General features: G+C 46.8%; 1 protein-coding gene across 4 annotated transcripts in view; it reads right to left on the reverse strand.

Annotated features, from left to right (window-relative positions):
- The window catches only part of Usp13 (ubiquitin specific peptidase 13), a 116,948-nt gene extending 110,852 nt beyond the window's left edge, over positions 1 to 6,096 (reverse strand). Inside the window, exon 1 of one of the 4 annotated variants that reach the window (XM_075951008.1) lies at positions 5,548 to 6,096. In XM_075951008.1, coding sequence (XP_075807123.1) covers positions 5,548 to 5,709 — 162 coding nt within the window. In that variant the 5' untranslated portion in view covers positions 5,710 to 6,096. Of the gene's footprint in view, positions 1 to 5,210 lie in introns of all 4 variants that reach the window. The other 3 variants (XM_075951009.1, XM_075951006.1, XM_075951007.1) reach the window with 3 other exon arrangements.
- Between the last annotated feature and the right edge of the window lie 10,398 nt (positions 6,097 to 16,494).

The following is a 16,494-nucleotide window of genomic DNA, read 5'->3' on the forward strand; positions in this document are numbered from 1 at the left end:
GATCTGGGTTGGGATGCGAGAACCCCCATTTCCAACAGTTCCAGGGTATGATGGTGCTGCCCCCTAGGAGCACAGGTTAAGCCTGTGTGAGGTTCTGCTGCAGGTGTGTCAGTGACACATGGCGGACACGTTCAGGGAGATCTACCAAACCCCTAACATGAAGGTTCCCACAAACAGATGTGCTCTCAAACCTCTCCTGGCTGGCTAAGTCAGTCAGCTGTGACTATCAGGCCCTTCTCCGCTAGGATTTTATGACTCCCGGGAAGACAGACAACCAGCCATGACATCACCATCTAAGAAACTTGGGAAATGGGAGAGAAGGTTCTTTGCAAACAGTCCTGCTCCTGGAAGGGAGCTAAGAGGTTCCGGGACAGTCCTCTGCTTCTCGTGTCCCCTGGGCGCACATGGCGGCCTGTGAGCTGCTGAATGGCTCTTCTTGGCTGCTGCTGCTTCTAGAAGCCTGGGGCACTGAAGGGGCCTTCCAGAACAAATGCTGAGCTGAGCTGGAAAGTGAGGGTGTGTCCTGGATCAACACTCTCCCAGCAGGGGGATGGGGCTGGGAGTCAGAAGATAAATACTCTCTCCCTCGGCTGCAGGTCCAGTAGAAGGCTGGAGGTGCATTCCACGCTTCCCCTCCCGGGGACTTGTTGCCAGCTGCAGGCTCTGGAAGCCAGGGCTGTCCTTCCTCCTTGTCACTGTCCCTTTTCCTTCTCCGAGACAGCTTTCCAGCAGGAGCTGCCTGTTCTGAGCCTTCGCTCAGCCTCCTGGTTTTTCAGCGAGCCAAGAAAAGGCCAGTGTGATGGTTGACATTGACTGCTAGCTTGACAGTCACCCAGGAGACAAACCTCTGGCCATGTCGCTGAGGGGGTTTCTAGGATGGGTTAATTGAGGTGGGGAGAAACTATCCCATGGGCTGGGGTCCTGGACTGAATAAAAATGAGAAAAGCAAACCAGCATTCACTTCCCTGTTTCCCGCCTGGGGATGCAAGGTGACTAGCTTCCTTGAACTCCTACCACCATGAATTCCCTGCCAGGATGGACTGCACCCTCAACCATCAGCCAAAGCAGTGACTTTGTCATGGATTTTGTCATAGCAACGAAAAGATGGGTAAGACAACAAAAGATAAGTAGACAACAAGGGGCAGACAAGAGGCTTGCTCTGCATCAGAGGAGAGTGGTGTGCCCTGAACTGAACCTCCTGTTCCGTCCAAGACTTCACATCTTGTAAATAATTCAAAAATAAGAATTAAAGGAATAAAATAAACTGAAAGAAAGGCAGAATGGAAGAGACGACACCTAAGTGCAGGAGCCTGGATACAACGCAGATTATATACAGCATAGGCACCAGGGGCCAGATGGAGTCAGGAGTAGGAGAGAAAGAGCCTTGATCAAAGACCACCAGGGAAGGCAATACTGGACAAGGAAATGCATGCTGCAGAGTGAAAAGCCACAGGCTGGCCTCACTAGAGCTACAAACAGAAGAGAACCAAGGACACGCATGGAGAACAGCTGCCCCTAGAGACTCACGCTGGATCCCTGGAGGAAGTGACTAGATGGGGGCCAACACAATCCCTGCCTTCACCTCTTGAAACTTTCAACTCAATAGCTGACACCCAGCTCTGCTAGGAAGGACATCACAGACTTCATAGATGAACCAAGTCAAGGAGAGGTGAACTGAACACACTGAGAGCCAGAGGCCAGATCTGGGCAAAGCCAAAGGGGGGAAGGGGACAAACGTGTCTTTAGCATCTGTTTCTACTGAACTCTGAAGCAGTGGTCCTCACCCTTCCTGGTGTGTAGCCCTTTAATGCAGGTCCTCATAAGATGGTGACCCCCAACCAAAAAGTTATTTTCGTTGCTATTTCATAACTGAAATTTTTGCTACTGTTACGAATCATACTGTAAATATCTGATGTGCAGCCTGTGGGGTTCAAGACCCACAGGCTGAGAAGCCCTCCTCTAGCAGGAAGGAAGGAGATGAGGAGTATAAAAGTGTCCAGCACACTACAGCCTGCAAAGTTCTCATAACTGTGCCTAGGGCCTGGTACATCCATTATACAAACACTTGTAATCACCGTCTTCCTCCAACCCCCTCTGTAAAATACCTACTTTACATCACTGTATTCAACTGGAGGGGAGGGATCCCTATCTACCTTGCTCATGGTCATGTGGCCTCACACACTTGGGCAAAGACACCACAGTGGTATAGGTGTGGCGAGGGTAGGGTTGCTTCCTACCTCCTGGCAGGCAGGAGCAGAGAGCCAGGAAGGGACCAACAACAAGGCCACCAACCAAAGACCCATCCCCAGAAACTCTCTTTCTCTGCTAGATCTACTGTCCTGAAGTTTACAGAATCTCCCAAAGTAGCAATATCCTAAGCTGGGGAATAACCTAACATATGAACCTACAAGGGGTATTTCATATTCAAACCATAACACACATGAAATCATGTTACTAAAAGTAGCCTTTCACAAGCCAGCGAAATGGTTCAGCAGACAAAGGTGCTTGCCACTAAACCCTGAGGACCTAAATTCAATCCCCAAAACTCAAGTGACAGAAGGAGAAAACAGACTCCATTTTTGCTGGCATGTTGTCTTCTGACCTCAACAAGCAAGTCATGGCTCATGTATGTGTATCACACAAACATGCACACACAAACATGCACACACAAACACACAAAACACAGGCACCAGACAGAAACACACACTAATTCATCAACTAAATACTTTCTTTTAAAAATCAACGGGAAAATAGCTTTCTAAGCAAGGGTTGATGGCACAGACCTGTGATACCAGCTAGTTAGGAGATTGAGGTGGAAAAATCCCAAGTTCAGAGTCAGCCTGGGGTTCAGAGGAAGTGCAAGTAAGTTGTCTCGGCCACTCAGTGAGACCCTATTTCAAATCATAAAAAGAAAACTAGGGATATGACTCACTGGCAGAATACTTGTCTAACATGTATAAGAACCTAAAACCAAGATCAGTATAGAGTATGAAGTTAGCATGTACAAAGCCCTGAGTTCAAAGCCAGCACAAAAGACGGATAGATAGACAGACAGACAGATAGATAGAAAGTACTTTTTCAGGATCCAAGGCCCTCGTTCCCCTCCCGTCTTGGTTCTGAAGTCACATCTTACTCGAGGCTATGATGTGACGCCCCTCTCCCCAGCGGGTGGCACTGTGAAGGGGTGGGGAGGCAGAACCTTTGGTGCGGTCTACCTAGAGCCATGGGCCACCGGGGGTGATCATGTCTGCTTCTCAAGTTGGCCCGAGCCTTCTGCTTTCTTGAGCGGCCCCAGCTGCGCCACCAGGCCATCCCTCTAACTCAGACTGCACAGTGAGCCAGCGTAAATCCTGCCTCTCAGCGGCTGCTCTCGTCAGGGATTTTATCTCAGCAACCAGAAAAACTATCACACTTGGCCAAATCAGCCGTTTCGATTCCCAGTGCACTACAAGCAAACAAAAAGGAAAAGTTTGTGTGTTTGCCCCTTGTTTGGAATGTCCACCTCCTTTGTCTTCTGTCTTAACTCTCCTTTTCAAAATTATCCCAAAGGAAGATGTCTTCCCTCACCCCCACCCCCAATGTAACGGTCTTGACCTTTCTCTCGAAGCCTCACAACACTTATGAATGAAGATTCTGCACATTTGGCATTACCCAACTGTGTTTATCACATTGGGGAGCTAGTAAAGTCAAGTGCTCAAAACACACTGGATTCTCAGTGAACTGTTAAAGCACCACACGGAAGACATCACAGTTCCAGGCACCCTGCTCTAAATTATTAAGTTATAAGCCCTCGTCATCTTCCCTGAAATACATATAACGAAACAAGATGAATCATAGCCTGTAAACGGACCCAGTCCCCCCCCCACCACGGAACCACGGCAACACACATGAAATCATCACTCACACCGGCGAGAAACTTCTAGAGCGTTGTCTAGCTCACAGAAAGCTCCAGTTCCTTCCCATCTGTGGAAGAAACCAGTGACAACATTTGGCTAACTTCTCACACCTACCCCACAGTAAAAGTCTATGAGCAGAGCAACCTGTCCACCATGGAGAAAGCCGTTTTACGGGTCCTGAGGAGTTAGGCCACCTTCTGTCTTAAGCCAGATGCTAGCCATGCTCCACTCTTTGGGAGTTTTAATATAACCTACCCCACAGGGTCCACACAACCTGAAAAGGATCTTTCCAAGAACCCTGGAGGTAACAGGATGCAATGACGTCACTGTGAGTAATATAGTCATAATATGTAATCTTCCACTCCACTCTACCTGGGACTTTTTAAAAGATATGAAAATAAAATATTAACAAATTTGTTAATTACTTGTAATTTGTATCAAAATCGTCTAAAACAGCACAATACAAAAATGAAATAATCCTAGAAAAGATAATAACTCCAGAACACCAATGTATACCAAACAAATTAATGCTCACCACCCAGAACTCCAACGTATACCAAACAAAATGAGGCGCACCACCACCCCCCAAATCGATCCACAGGTTAAAGGGGGGAGGGGAATTTCTGAGATTTTACCACTCATTTGGGGGTCCTCCCCCCAATAACTATATTCTTAACTATATTCTAAGAATAACATGTTGTACAACTTCTGTGAAACCTGCCTCTCCCTCCAACCTATGCACCTCGCGATGCCCCAAGATCTGCTGGGTGACATATGAGATCCAAAGTGGAGGGATAAAAATAGCCTGGTCCTCAAAAAGGCAGATAGCCGCCAGACAGCTGAGTCACTTTGAAGCCCATTTTGACTACCGAGAGGGGCATTTCACCCTGCTTCTGCTTTCGCAAGCTTTCACACAAGCTCACAACCCACCAGGTTGGAAACCTCCACCAGGCTCCCCGGTGGAAGACCAGGATGCCTTTTAACTTCCCCTCCTCCTGCGGGGTCACGATTCGGGAGTGAACTTTTAATAATTCAGATAGCTCACGTCAGTCCAGTGACTCACTTGGAAGGGAAGGATTTGAGAAAGGCTTTAGGGAGCCATCATAAGCTAGCGACAGGCCCCTTATTTCTGTGGCCCTAGTGGACCACCTGGACCTGACAATGGCCAGAAAGGAATAGGATGGTCAGTAGGAGGAGGCGAGCTCAGAGGCCATCAGCATTGTCCCGCAGTGGGAAACCCTGGGCAAGGAAAAGAGAGACTTGAGACTAGAGAGGCTAGCTGTGCGCGCCGCGGGCTAGGGAACTCTCACCTACCACGTCCCCGCCCTCTGTCACCCGGGAAAGCAGCTCGGATCCCTGGACTAACTCTTTCTGGCCTTTCTCGGTGCTGGAGTTGTGGGCGGGATGCTGATGGCCCGGGGCCCTGGCAGCCCAGCCGCCGGCTAGCAGAGCAAAGGCCCCAGAGGACTTTGTCTTCGGCCGCCGCAGCCCGGGGAGGCTCCGCTTGGTGCTGGGAAGCCAAACCCTGGGCCAGGAGAAGCAGCAGGAGGAGATCGAGGTTCCCGGCCCGCACTTCATCTGGTCCCCTGCCCCGCGCGTCACCCAGTTCCTAGGCCGCCGGCTGCGCGACCACGCCAGGGATCTTCCTTACCGGGGAGTCGTAGGAGAAGGCGCACTCGTTCTTGTAGACACGGTCCCCCGACCTGGGCACGCGGATCGTGGGCATGTGAGGTACCAGCAGCTCGCCCAGGTCCCCTGCAGCCATCTTCCTGCCGCCGCTCGGCACGCTGAACAGGGCGCCCCGGCGCTGCATGGCCGCGGAGCGCAGCGGGCCTGGGAAGGAGCGCAGCGCAGCGGAAGAGCGGGACCGGGGAGCTGCTGCCGTGCGGGCTGGAGATCCGCTCCGGCTGAGGCTCGGCTCCAGCTGGGGAGATACGGCCCTTGCCCCGGCGGGCGGACGAGCGGGCGGGAGCTGCTATTTTTAATCCAATGGCGAGTCGCCGGCCCAGCTGCAGCGTCAGGCGGGGCGCGCGCCAGCCGCAGCGCCGGGGAGGGGGATGCCGAGCGGGTGGGGACACTGGAATCGAAGTCGGGGAGGTCCCGGGGTCCCCGAGCACGGAGCCCAGCCCGCCGTAGTCAGCACCTCGGGGATGCAATCTCCAGCTGTCCAGGACCAGGTCCGGGGAATCCCGCACAAAATGCGGTGCGCAGCACGACCTCCCCCTCCATCGGAAAGGGGTGGGTGGGACTCGAGTGTTGCCTCGCTCTCGTGCTCTTCCTCGCTTCTCACTTTTTAACATGCAACGCTCTATAAAAGACTCTAGGATCCAAGAGGGCCTAGAGAAGGGGAAAGGTATATATTATTTTCTTGCGATAATACAGGGTTTTCTTATATGTTGCAAGGGGAGGCGCCGTCGCGATCCTCCCCCCCCCTTTCAGGATAAGAGTGTCTTTTTTTTTTCCCCCTGGCTTTACAATATCTCCTGCATGACTCAAGGTCCCCTGTTGAACATTCAGTGGCCTGATTTGAGGCTCTATAAGCAAACGTACATAGTCCTGCACTTGCTTGTGGACTCTTCAAAATAACGAATGGGGGAGGGTCTTAATAATGTGCCAATAGAGCCAGCCTACAGTGTAGTTTAGTTCCATTCTTACAGCACAAGAGAGTTCATTGAGGTTCGCTAACTTCATGCAGCATACTAACTTGCAACCAGAACATAGCACTCCACCGTACCCAGAAGCAGCAAATCCAGACAGGACGGTCCGGAACGTCGTTGTTGCTGTCACTGAATTTCCCTTCCCCATATTGCTTCGGAACAAAGAATTAGATACATCTCTTGACTTCCTCGCTATCCATTAGGATCTGGGTCTGTTCACAAATTGGTTATAGAGAGAAACTTGATTTAAAATGTTCAACGTATAAAGTCCAATAATGGATTGAATGCAAATCAGTGAGATTTGTTTCTTATGTTTGCAGCTGATTAAAGATTTATCAAATTAGTCCGGGTTTGAGAAATGCTGTCGTACATGTTGTTGGGAACCGATATTGCAAACACCTGAAAGGTATTTTGGTTTTTATTTTTGTTGTTTTTTGAAACAGACTCTCAGTTTGTATCCCAAGCTGATCTTGAACTCCCGGTGATCCTCCTGCCTCAGCCTAACCCATCATCCCCACTTGGTCCCCTAAAGCTGGGATTTCAGGCTTGTGCCATCAAGCCTGGCTTTCTGGAAGGAAATTTAATAGCACTGATGTTAATTTTATATGCATATACTGTTTTCCCGGCAATCTCTTGTGTAGCATTTACACCACATTTAAATTCAATCAGGGTAGGCTGTTGGAGCACTGTTTCTAACAGGGGACTGGGAACAAAGAAAAGACCCATCAATAGGAAGTAGTAATGTAAAGTACCACTGAAAACAATGACGTCGTTCCCTGCTGTCATCAGTCACAACACTGATGGAAACAAAATGCAATTGAGTGTGGGAAAGCCGGGCACGCGTGTCCTGCTGAGCCTTCCTTCCCGTCTGTTCTGCCCGTTCCTGTACCCAAATATCTCTTAGGAAACGTGCAGGCTATGTAATTGTGGAGATGGTGGAGAGGAGCAGAAAGCCTGTCGTCACACGGAATGCGTTTACCACCCTGTACTTTTCCATAGGGTTCTAATGGTTTTGTTTCCCTTTGCTTGTCTGTGACACTGGATTGAACCCAAGAGCCTGTTGCTGTTAGTCACATACTCTGCCACTAAGCTACATCCCCAGCTCCTTTTAAAATTATATGTGGAGACAAGGTCTAGCTAAGTTGTCCAGGATGGCCTTGAACTTGCCATTGCCCCATACCTAGCTTCAGCATCTTATTAGATACATGCATCACTAATTAAAATCAGACCTCATGATATGGCTCAATAGGTAAAGGTGAATGCTGTTTAAGCCTAGTAATCTGAGGTCAATTCCAATTCCCGGAACCCACATGAAGATTGAAACAGAGAATTCACTCTATAAAGCTGTGTTCTGACCTCTCTACATTCAGAGAGAAAAGAGAGAGAGACAGAGAGAGAGAGAGATTAATAAAAAATTAACTAAAGGGCTGGAGAGATGGTCAGTGGTTAAAAGTATTGCCTGCTCTTCCAAAGGTCCTGAATTCAATTCCCAGCAACCACATGGTGGCTCACAACCATCTGTAATGAGGTCTGGTGCCCTCTTCTGGCCTTCAGGCATACACGCAGAAAGAATATTGTATACAAAATAAATAAATATTTTTTTTAAAAAATTCACTAAAATTCAATTATAAAAACATCTTAGGTTCAATAGCCAGTCACAGAAGTTGAAGGCCATTGCTGTATCACTACAATGTACACCAATTCTTTTTCATATAACAACAGAGATTGAAATGATGGACAATAAGTAAGTAGTGTTGCACACTTGTAATTGCTTGGAAGCAGAAAATATCAAAAATTCAAGGCCAGCATTGGCTACACAGTGAGTTCCAGGTTAGCCTGAGCAACAAAGAGAACCCATCTCAAAACAAAACAAATTGCAGGAAGTGATATTTGTAGAACACTCCAAAGTCAAAGAGACTTCCCACAGGAGAAGTGACTTGTCTAGGGACTGTGACAACTTCAGTCCCCATCTATGGCCTTCCAGAGAGCTAATGAGTTTGTGCCACGTATGCAAGCATAGAAGCATATTCATTTAAGTGCAGGAAAATATCATATACAGGACAGATGTAAAACCTATTTGCAAAAAGCACTAGCATCCCAGATGACAACTCTAACCACAACAGAGGAAAATGGACATCAACTAAACACTGAGAGATAATTAGTTTAATTTAATTTTAATTTAATTTAATTTAATAGTTTATGTATAACTACTCAAACACGCAAATCTTAAAATGATCATTATGGACATTGTCTTAATATTTTTACTGTATCTTGGTTAACATGCAATTCTTGTGTAATACCATTGAAAGTCAGTTAAATAGGGCCAGGCATAGTGGCACACACCTCTAATCCCAGCGTTTAGGAGGCAGAGGCAGGAGGATCTCTGTGAGTTCAAGTTCGAGGCCAGCCTGGTCTACAGAGTAAGTTCCAGGACAGCCAAGGCTGTTACACAAAGAAACCCTGTCTCGAAAAGCCAAACATGAAAACCAAAATAAATAAATAAAATTTGAAAAGGAAGGAACCTAAGTCAGTTAAACAAACCCATCTTTGATAAACTAGAAAGACAGATTTAAGTGGCTCTGTTTGTAAGTTGGTCATAGGATTTTGTTTCTGCTTTCAGTTTGTCTCCAACAACGTCACAAGTGTCGTCCAACTAAAACATTATGAAGACAAAACCTGAGCAAAAGAGACTTTACTGAATTAAAATGTCCTCATCGAGACATTTTAAGGCTGGAGTGCGGGAAGCCAAGACCTGTATTTTGAAATCTGCATTTTGGTTACAGCCATCTTAAGTTCACAAGTTAAGAAAAATATTTACCTCTATCCCCTCTGCAGGGTCTAGGAAATCAACCTGGCATCTTATCTGCTAGCAGAGACCTGCAGGCACCAGGCTCCAGAATCAGTTAGCATTTTCCTTTGTTGGTCAACCATCACAGACCATCAGTATTTACTTATCAGCTAGGGATGTCTCCGGACCTGAATTCCAGCAGACCTGAGTTTCCTGACACCATTCCCTTCCCCCTCCCCCCCCCTTTGTCGTTTTGCTATATAACAGCCTCGGAGAGGGAATAAACGAGATGGCCTGATCAGAAATCCTGTCTTGCCGTCATTTTTCGTGTCTCTTGTCTCCTTCATTCTCTCTCCCCTAGGTTTTTCAGGGATCCCAGTTCTTATCCCGCTGGCCAGGGTACTGGAGACAGTGGCACGTGCATGTAGTCCCATCTACTTGGGAGGCTAAGAGAAGAGGATGTCTGGGTCCACGAGTTCAAGACCAGCCTGTGCAACACACTCAGTCCATACAACACACCCACTCCTTTTAACTTCTGACCTCGCCCACGATCGCTCTCTCTTCCTGCTTTTCTCTCCCGGTGTACACACGGGGCTTTGCCTCTCCTCTCTCTCTCCCTCCTTTTCTCTCTTCTCTCCCTCCCTCTCTCTCTCTCTCTCTCTCTCTCTCTCTCTCCCTTTCTCTCTTTTATTCCTTTTTAATAAACATTTATGGCTATTTCCTGTGTTTATATGTCTGTTACCGCTGTCACTACCAGCGCAGCTCGTGCCCTCCAGCTGGTGGGAAGCTGTAGCCGCTTGCTCGGGTGCCGGACCCTAGAGCCGGCGCCCGGCACTGCTGGGACACGCCGGAGTTTGCTGTGAGCCCGCCTGGGAACCCCACATTTATTTTTTAAGAATAACAGGAAGGGAAGGGAAGGGGAGGGGAGGGAAGGGGAGGGAAGGGGAGGGAAGGGGAGAGAAGGAAAGAAAGACAGACAGACATGGGAGAAACATCTGGTTCAATTACTGCAAACCTTAAACTTAGTTTTTTAAATCCTAGATATGAGCTCATAACTGGACTGTTTTATTTCTCTGCACATAGCCTTCAATCAACAAGCAGATTGAAGAAGCAATGGCAAATAAGCACTTCTGACAAATCCAATGTCTCAACATTTCAGACTCACTTTTTGCCACATCAAAGGACTATGGTCGCAGGTCATTGTCCTTCGGCCCAGCTTTTCCCATGATATCCTAGCAGAGCTCAGCTAAGCAGGTAGCATTCTGGGGCCCCTCCCCTGCCCTTCAAAGTCCACCTCACTACCGTATTTCTGAAGGTATCAAGTGTTCCCTAAAGAGAGAAGAAGGGGCACCAACTTTAGTTGAACATTCTCTCCTCTCATGTCTATAACAGCCTCTTCTTCTTCTTCTTCTTCTTCTTCTTCTTCTTCTTCTTCTTCTTCTTCTTCTTCTCTCCTCCTCCTCCTCATTCTCCTTTCGTTCTCCTCCTTCTCCTTCCTCTTCCTCTCCCTCCTCCCCCTTCCCTTCTTCCTCCTCCTCCTTTTCTTCTTCTTTTCTGGTTTTTCAAGACACGGTTTCTCTGTAGCTTTGGAGCCTGTTCTGGAACTCGCTCTGTAGAGCAAGCTGGCCTCGAACTCACAGAAATCCACTTGTCTCTGCCTCCAGAGTGCTGGGATTAAAGGCATATGCCACCACCGCCCAGTTAATCTCAGCCCTTTCAAATGCAGTTGCTTTTCCACGAAGTCCTTTCTAACAACTTCAACAACTCTCAGAGATCCATCTTTACGATTGATATCCATGGACTTAGCAGGTAAGAAAGTACACTGCTCTTGTAGGGGACCCACGTTCAGTTCCCAGAAGGTTCACAATCTCTTGTAACTACAGCTCCAGAGGGTCCCAACACTCCTTCTCACCTTCACAGGCATCCTGAATGCACACAAGTGTGAGAGAACATGTGAACGTGTACATAATTTTAAATGATAATAATAAATTACAGCATCTCAGTGGTGGAGAATGCTTATTTAACATATGCAAAGTTCTGCATTTGATCCTGCATTTGAGCACATGAAAATAAATGACAACAAACACAAGAAAACTTGCTGTCATCAGAAACTCCTTTTTTTTTTTTTGTTTTCATTTTTCAAGACAGGGTTTCTCTGTGTAGCTTTGGTGCCTGTCCTGAAACTAACTCTTTTTCTTTTTAAATATTTATTTTATTTATTTATTATGTATACAATATTCTGTCTGTGTGTATGCCTGCAGGCTGGAAGAGGGCACCAGAACCCTTTACAGATGGTTGTGAGCCACCATGTGGTTGCTGGGAATTGAACTCAGGACCTTTGGAAGAGCAGGCAATGCTCTTAACCACTGAGCCATCTCTCCAGCCCCCCTGAAACTAACTCTTATAGACCAGGCTGGCCTCGAACTCACAGAGATCGTCTACCTCTGCGTCTCGAGAGCTGGGATTATGACAGCTGCTCTTTCAGCATAGGTTCCATGTCTCAGTCTGTGAGCTCTGTATGTGTGCAATGTTGACTACCCAGAACAGTCCTATTCAGGGCCTTCAGTAAGTCCTGACAAGTGACTGGCTCATCTTAGTGGCATTATAATAAATGCTCTCTGCAGCCAGCCTTGTGCATCTTTGGTAAAATTCACTGCTGCACAAATATTATTCCACGAACTAACAGAGGTTACATCAAAGGTGATATGAACATTAGTTATAATGACTAATGCCAAAGGGGAACATTGAGAAAATCTACACAGTAAAAAAGATATAATAATTATTCCAATTAATGAAATAGCTCTTGACCTCGGAGGTTTGACAGTAATGTCAGTGATTCCAGAAGAGCCACTTCCGATGAGACATGTGTAGGGTGAACCATGAGATCTCCGGTTCTGCGGGTAACCTCCATGAGAAGTGCCATTTGTTAACTGCAAAACAATAGGCTCTGATAAAAGAAAATTACGGTGTTCTCCTTGAGAGAACTCTACAAAGTCATGAAGCTTCCATAGATTATCCAGGGACCAGGGAGGTGACTCGGTGGGTAAGAGCACTTGCTATGCAAATATGAAGACCTGAGTTCAAATACCCAGTGTCCACATGAAAAAGAAAGCTGCATATGAATGTTGTTGATTGCCCACCATCACTAGAGAGTTGGACTTTAGTGCTGAAGATGCAACATCCTTGACCGCAGAACATGGAAGACTCAAGCAGAAAGAGACCTGAAAATGCCCCCCACTTGCTGGCTAGCTTTCTTAGTGCTGGAAGTTGCTATGCAGGCCACTGAAGTAGAAAAGGTATCAATGGTTTAGCCAGCAGTGAATACTGAATGCCACAATACCAACCTGCCAAGCAAGACGTAGTCACTGGTGCAAAAGTGGCATGAGTATTATTGGGGTAACCAACCACTCTCTAATCAAATTTGAGGCCTGCTCCTTAGGAGAGCATTCATGACTGATACTATAAACATAGTCAAAAGCACATGAACTCAGGAAGTCATAAGCCCCAGCAGGGAACCTATTGATGTTGTTTTGCTAAATGGATAAGCTGTCAAACTGCCTTCCAAATATTTCTATTTATATCAGTAGTATGGTTCTCAACCTTGGTCAGAGAAACTTCTTTCTGCACTAAGCGGTAGTTAATACAGACTCATAACTTGGCCCGAATAAATGAGTGCTGTATGCTCGGCCCCATCAACAACATCAAGGAAAAGGAAGCAGAACAGCAGAGCCAGGAGTGGAGGGGAGTTCCAGGAAAGGCTGTCTTCTGGGAATGACTGAGCCGTCGCACTCACAAACACACTGTGACCATAGGTGCCTACACAAGACACGTACAAGATCAAGCCAGTGAGATCAGGCAACATTCCAGCAGGCTGCACTCAATGGACTTAGTGGGCTCGAAAACACAGAGAGTGACAGTCCATCGTCTATGTAAGCCAAGGCAGGAGCTGAAGCAGAGGCCACAAAAGAAGGTTCCTCCCTAGCTTGTTGCCCATGTATTCCACAGCCGCTTCCTCTGAGATGGAAACATTTAATTCTTCAGGGAAGCTTCTTAAGCCATAAGTCAAACAACTCAAAATAGCACTAGGAAGTCCCTGAAACTGATCAGATTCACTCCCTTCCGAGAGTAAACAATAAAGGCTACCGAAAGTCACTCTTGGACAAGCTGAACTGCAAAGACTCTTAGACCAGACCGGCTGCCTGGAAGAAGCAGAGACCAGCAAGGCTGCCTGCAATAGATTTAGAACGTCTGAGTCACCTAATGGGATTCTGCTCTACTCATAGGTCAGTATAGTGTGTTATTCGGTCATCATCAGAGAGGCTCTCTGGCAGCAGATAGAAGCCGGTGCAGAGACCCACACCAGACATTATGTGAGGAGAAAGTCTAAATAGGATATCTCCAGCAAATCTCTCCCCTCAGATCTCAAGGTGTCAAGTGGAAGAGGAGGCAGAAAGAGCATAAGACTCAGAGGGGATGGAGAACACCAAAAAAAAAAAAAAACAACAAGGCCCTCTGGATCAACTATACAAGGCTCATATGAACTCACAGAGACTGAAGCGGCAAGCACAGGGCCTGCATGGGCCTGTACCAGTTCCTCTGCATATATATTATAACTTTCAACTCAGTATTTTTAAGGGACACCTGAGAATAAGAATGAGTATGTCTCTGATTCTTGTGCCTACCTTTAGGACTCTTTTCCTTCTGTGGGGTTGCCTTGTCCAGACTTGATGTGATGGGTTTTGCCTCATCTTATTATACTTTATTTTGTCATATTAGGTTGCTATCTCTTAAATGCCTGATCCTTTTCTGATGAGAGACACAAAGGGAGTAAATCCAGAAGGGAGGTGAGAAGAAATGAGAGGAGTAGAGGGAGGGGGTAACTCACATCAGGATAAACTATATGAAAAAAAATTATTTTCAATGAAAGGGAGCAAAGAACACCTGAGTCACTCGGAGAGGGCACTCTCCAAACTTTTGAGCTGCCTGCAGGCTGTGCAGTGTGTTCCAGGTTCCCAACTTCATGAGCTGTCATACATGCTGGGGTAGGCTTTGATGGTGCAGCTATCTTTGAGTCATTTCCCCTCCTGCAAGTAACTCATCGCCCATATCCCTGTAATTAACGCAATAAAACTCATTGGTTCATCAAGTTGGACTTTGGTGGTATCCGCGCTTTGGTCTGTACTGAGCACGCTATCTAGGGTGAGTAGATGTGTATGTGGTGTTTCCCCAAGAAAAATCTTGTCACACCATGCCATGGTTTGTTCGGTGTGCTTTCTTATACAGCCCAGAAACACCTATCCAAAGATGGTACTACCCACATTGGGCTGGACACTCCCACATCAATTATTAATCCAGAAAATGCCCCCACAAAGTTGCCTGCAGGCTAATCTGATGGAGGCAATCCCTCAACTGATGTTTTCTCACCCCAGGTGACTCTAGTTCGTGTCCAGCTGACAAACACTAGCCAGCATGGCATCTATTTTTTATGAATCCAAGGGAAGTGTTCATTTTTGTACAGTGTTATTGATCGTGTCAACCTTTCCTCTGCTGGCTCTTAAGTTCCCTTTCACCACACATATAAAAGTAATCCAGTTTCTGCTGTTAGAATTACAGACAACTGTCTGACTAGACGGTAGGCTTTGTCAGAAGGAACAACTCTGAGGTAGCTCTCAACATCAGAGTCTTTCCAGGAGACCCGGTGACTAACTATGTGATGTGTAGTGTTTCCCACAATCCTTCAGAAGCCTGGCTCACAGGGTACTCACCTCAATGGGCAGATCATCCCTCAAGACAAATGCAACACCATCTTTCTGATGCCCACCGCCAGGTAGGAAAACTCATCTTCCCAGGTGGTGGAGAAACCGCCATGAGCACAGCCGTAAACACCAGCCATGCCTCCAGTGCTGTGGTTCAGAGCCCAGCAAGTTGGTCAAAGCAAGGTCTTTACCTATGAAAAGAAGCTCACTGGGGATTATGCCTCATTCTCGGGGGCAGGAAGCAAAGATGAAAAACTTAAGCCTCTCTTTCTAGATTATTCTGATGTTCAGCCTTTGTTCTTAACTTGCCTGCATGCCTGTTCTGGTTTTGTTTTGCTTGATTTTTTTGTTTTTTTGTTTTGTTTTGTTTCGTTTTTTGAGAGCAGGGCTCACTCTATAGCTCAGGCTAGTTTTGAACTCCTGGCAGTCCTCATCCACTTTGCCTCCCAAGGGCTGAGCCTATAGGCATGAGCCAGCGAACCACCGGGTCGTGATTTTTGGATTGAAAATCACCTAGACGAGATCAGTGAGGCCCATTTCTGAGAAGGTCCAAAAGGACATTTTCAGAAAAGATTAACTGAGGGGAAAGATTTATCTAAATAAGGGCAGCACCACTCCCCAGGGACTGTCACACCCCCCAAACACACATGTACTGTGTGGGGAGGCAGTTGAGCACCAATCTCCCCTTTTCTCTTCTTCCTGGCCACCATCATGTCAACTAAGTTGCCCCACCAGGCCACCATCACCATGATGAACTGGACCCTTTGAAACCATAAGACAAAATAAATCCTTCCTCCCCTTCCAGCTTAAGTTGTTTCTGTCAGATCACATGTCCTGACATGTCATGGTCACGAGGACACAAAGATAACCAATAGTTATTACACCCTCCCCAGAATTTCACCTGATGATATGTCCTGTGATTTTTTTGGAATAGATCTCTCACCCTCTGCCTCTGGGTACCTACCATATTCTTTCCTGGGTTCCATCTGTGCATTCTCATCACTGTAGGGATTAGCAGTATGCCCTATGCAGCTTAAAGGTAAAGATCAGGACTAGGTAGGCTGCAGTGTTGTGGAATATTAGTTGACTACGTGTTACATTTGTTTACGCTGTGGAATATTTGCTAATGATGCAAAGATGTGTTGCGTTCTTTTGTGTTGCATTTGTTTGATTCTGTGACTCTGTGTTACTTTGCCTGTCTAAAACACCTGCTTGGTCTAATAAAGAGCTTGACGGCCAATAGCCAGGCAGTAGGAAAGATAGTAGGGGCTGTCAGGCAGAGAGAATAAATAGAAGGAGAAATCTGGGGAGGGAATCAAGGAGCAAGAAAAGGAAGGAGAAGAGAACATCGGGGGCCAGCCATCCAGCTATACAGCAAGAGATGGAGTAAGAAGTAA

This window comes from Microtus pennsylvanicus, chromosome 16 (genome assembly GCF_037038515.1).
Source record: "Microtus pennsylvanicus isolate mMicPen1 chromosome 16, mMicPen1.hap1, whole genome shotgun sequence".
Taxonomy (NCBI): domain Eukaryota; kingdom Metazoa; phylum Chordata; class Mammalia; order Rodentia; family Cricetidae; genus Microtus; species Microtus pennsylvanicus.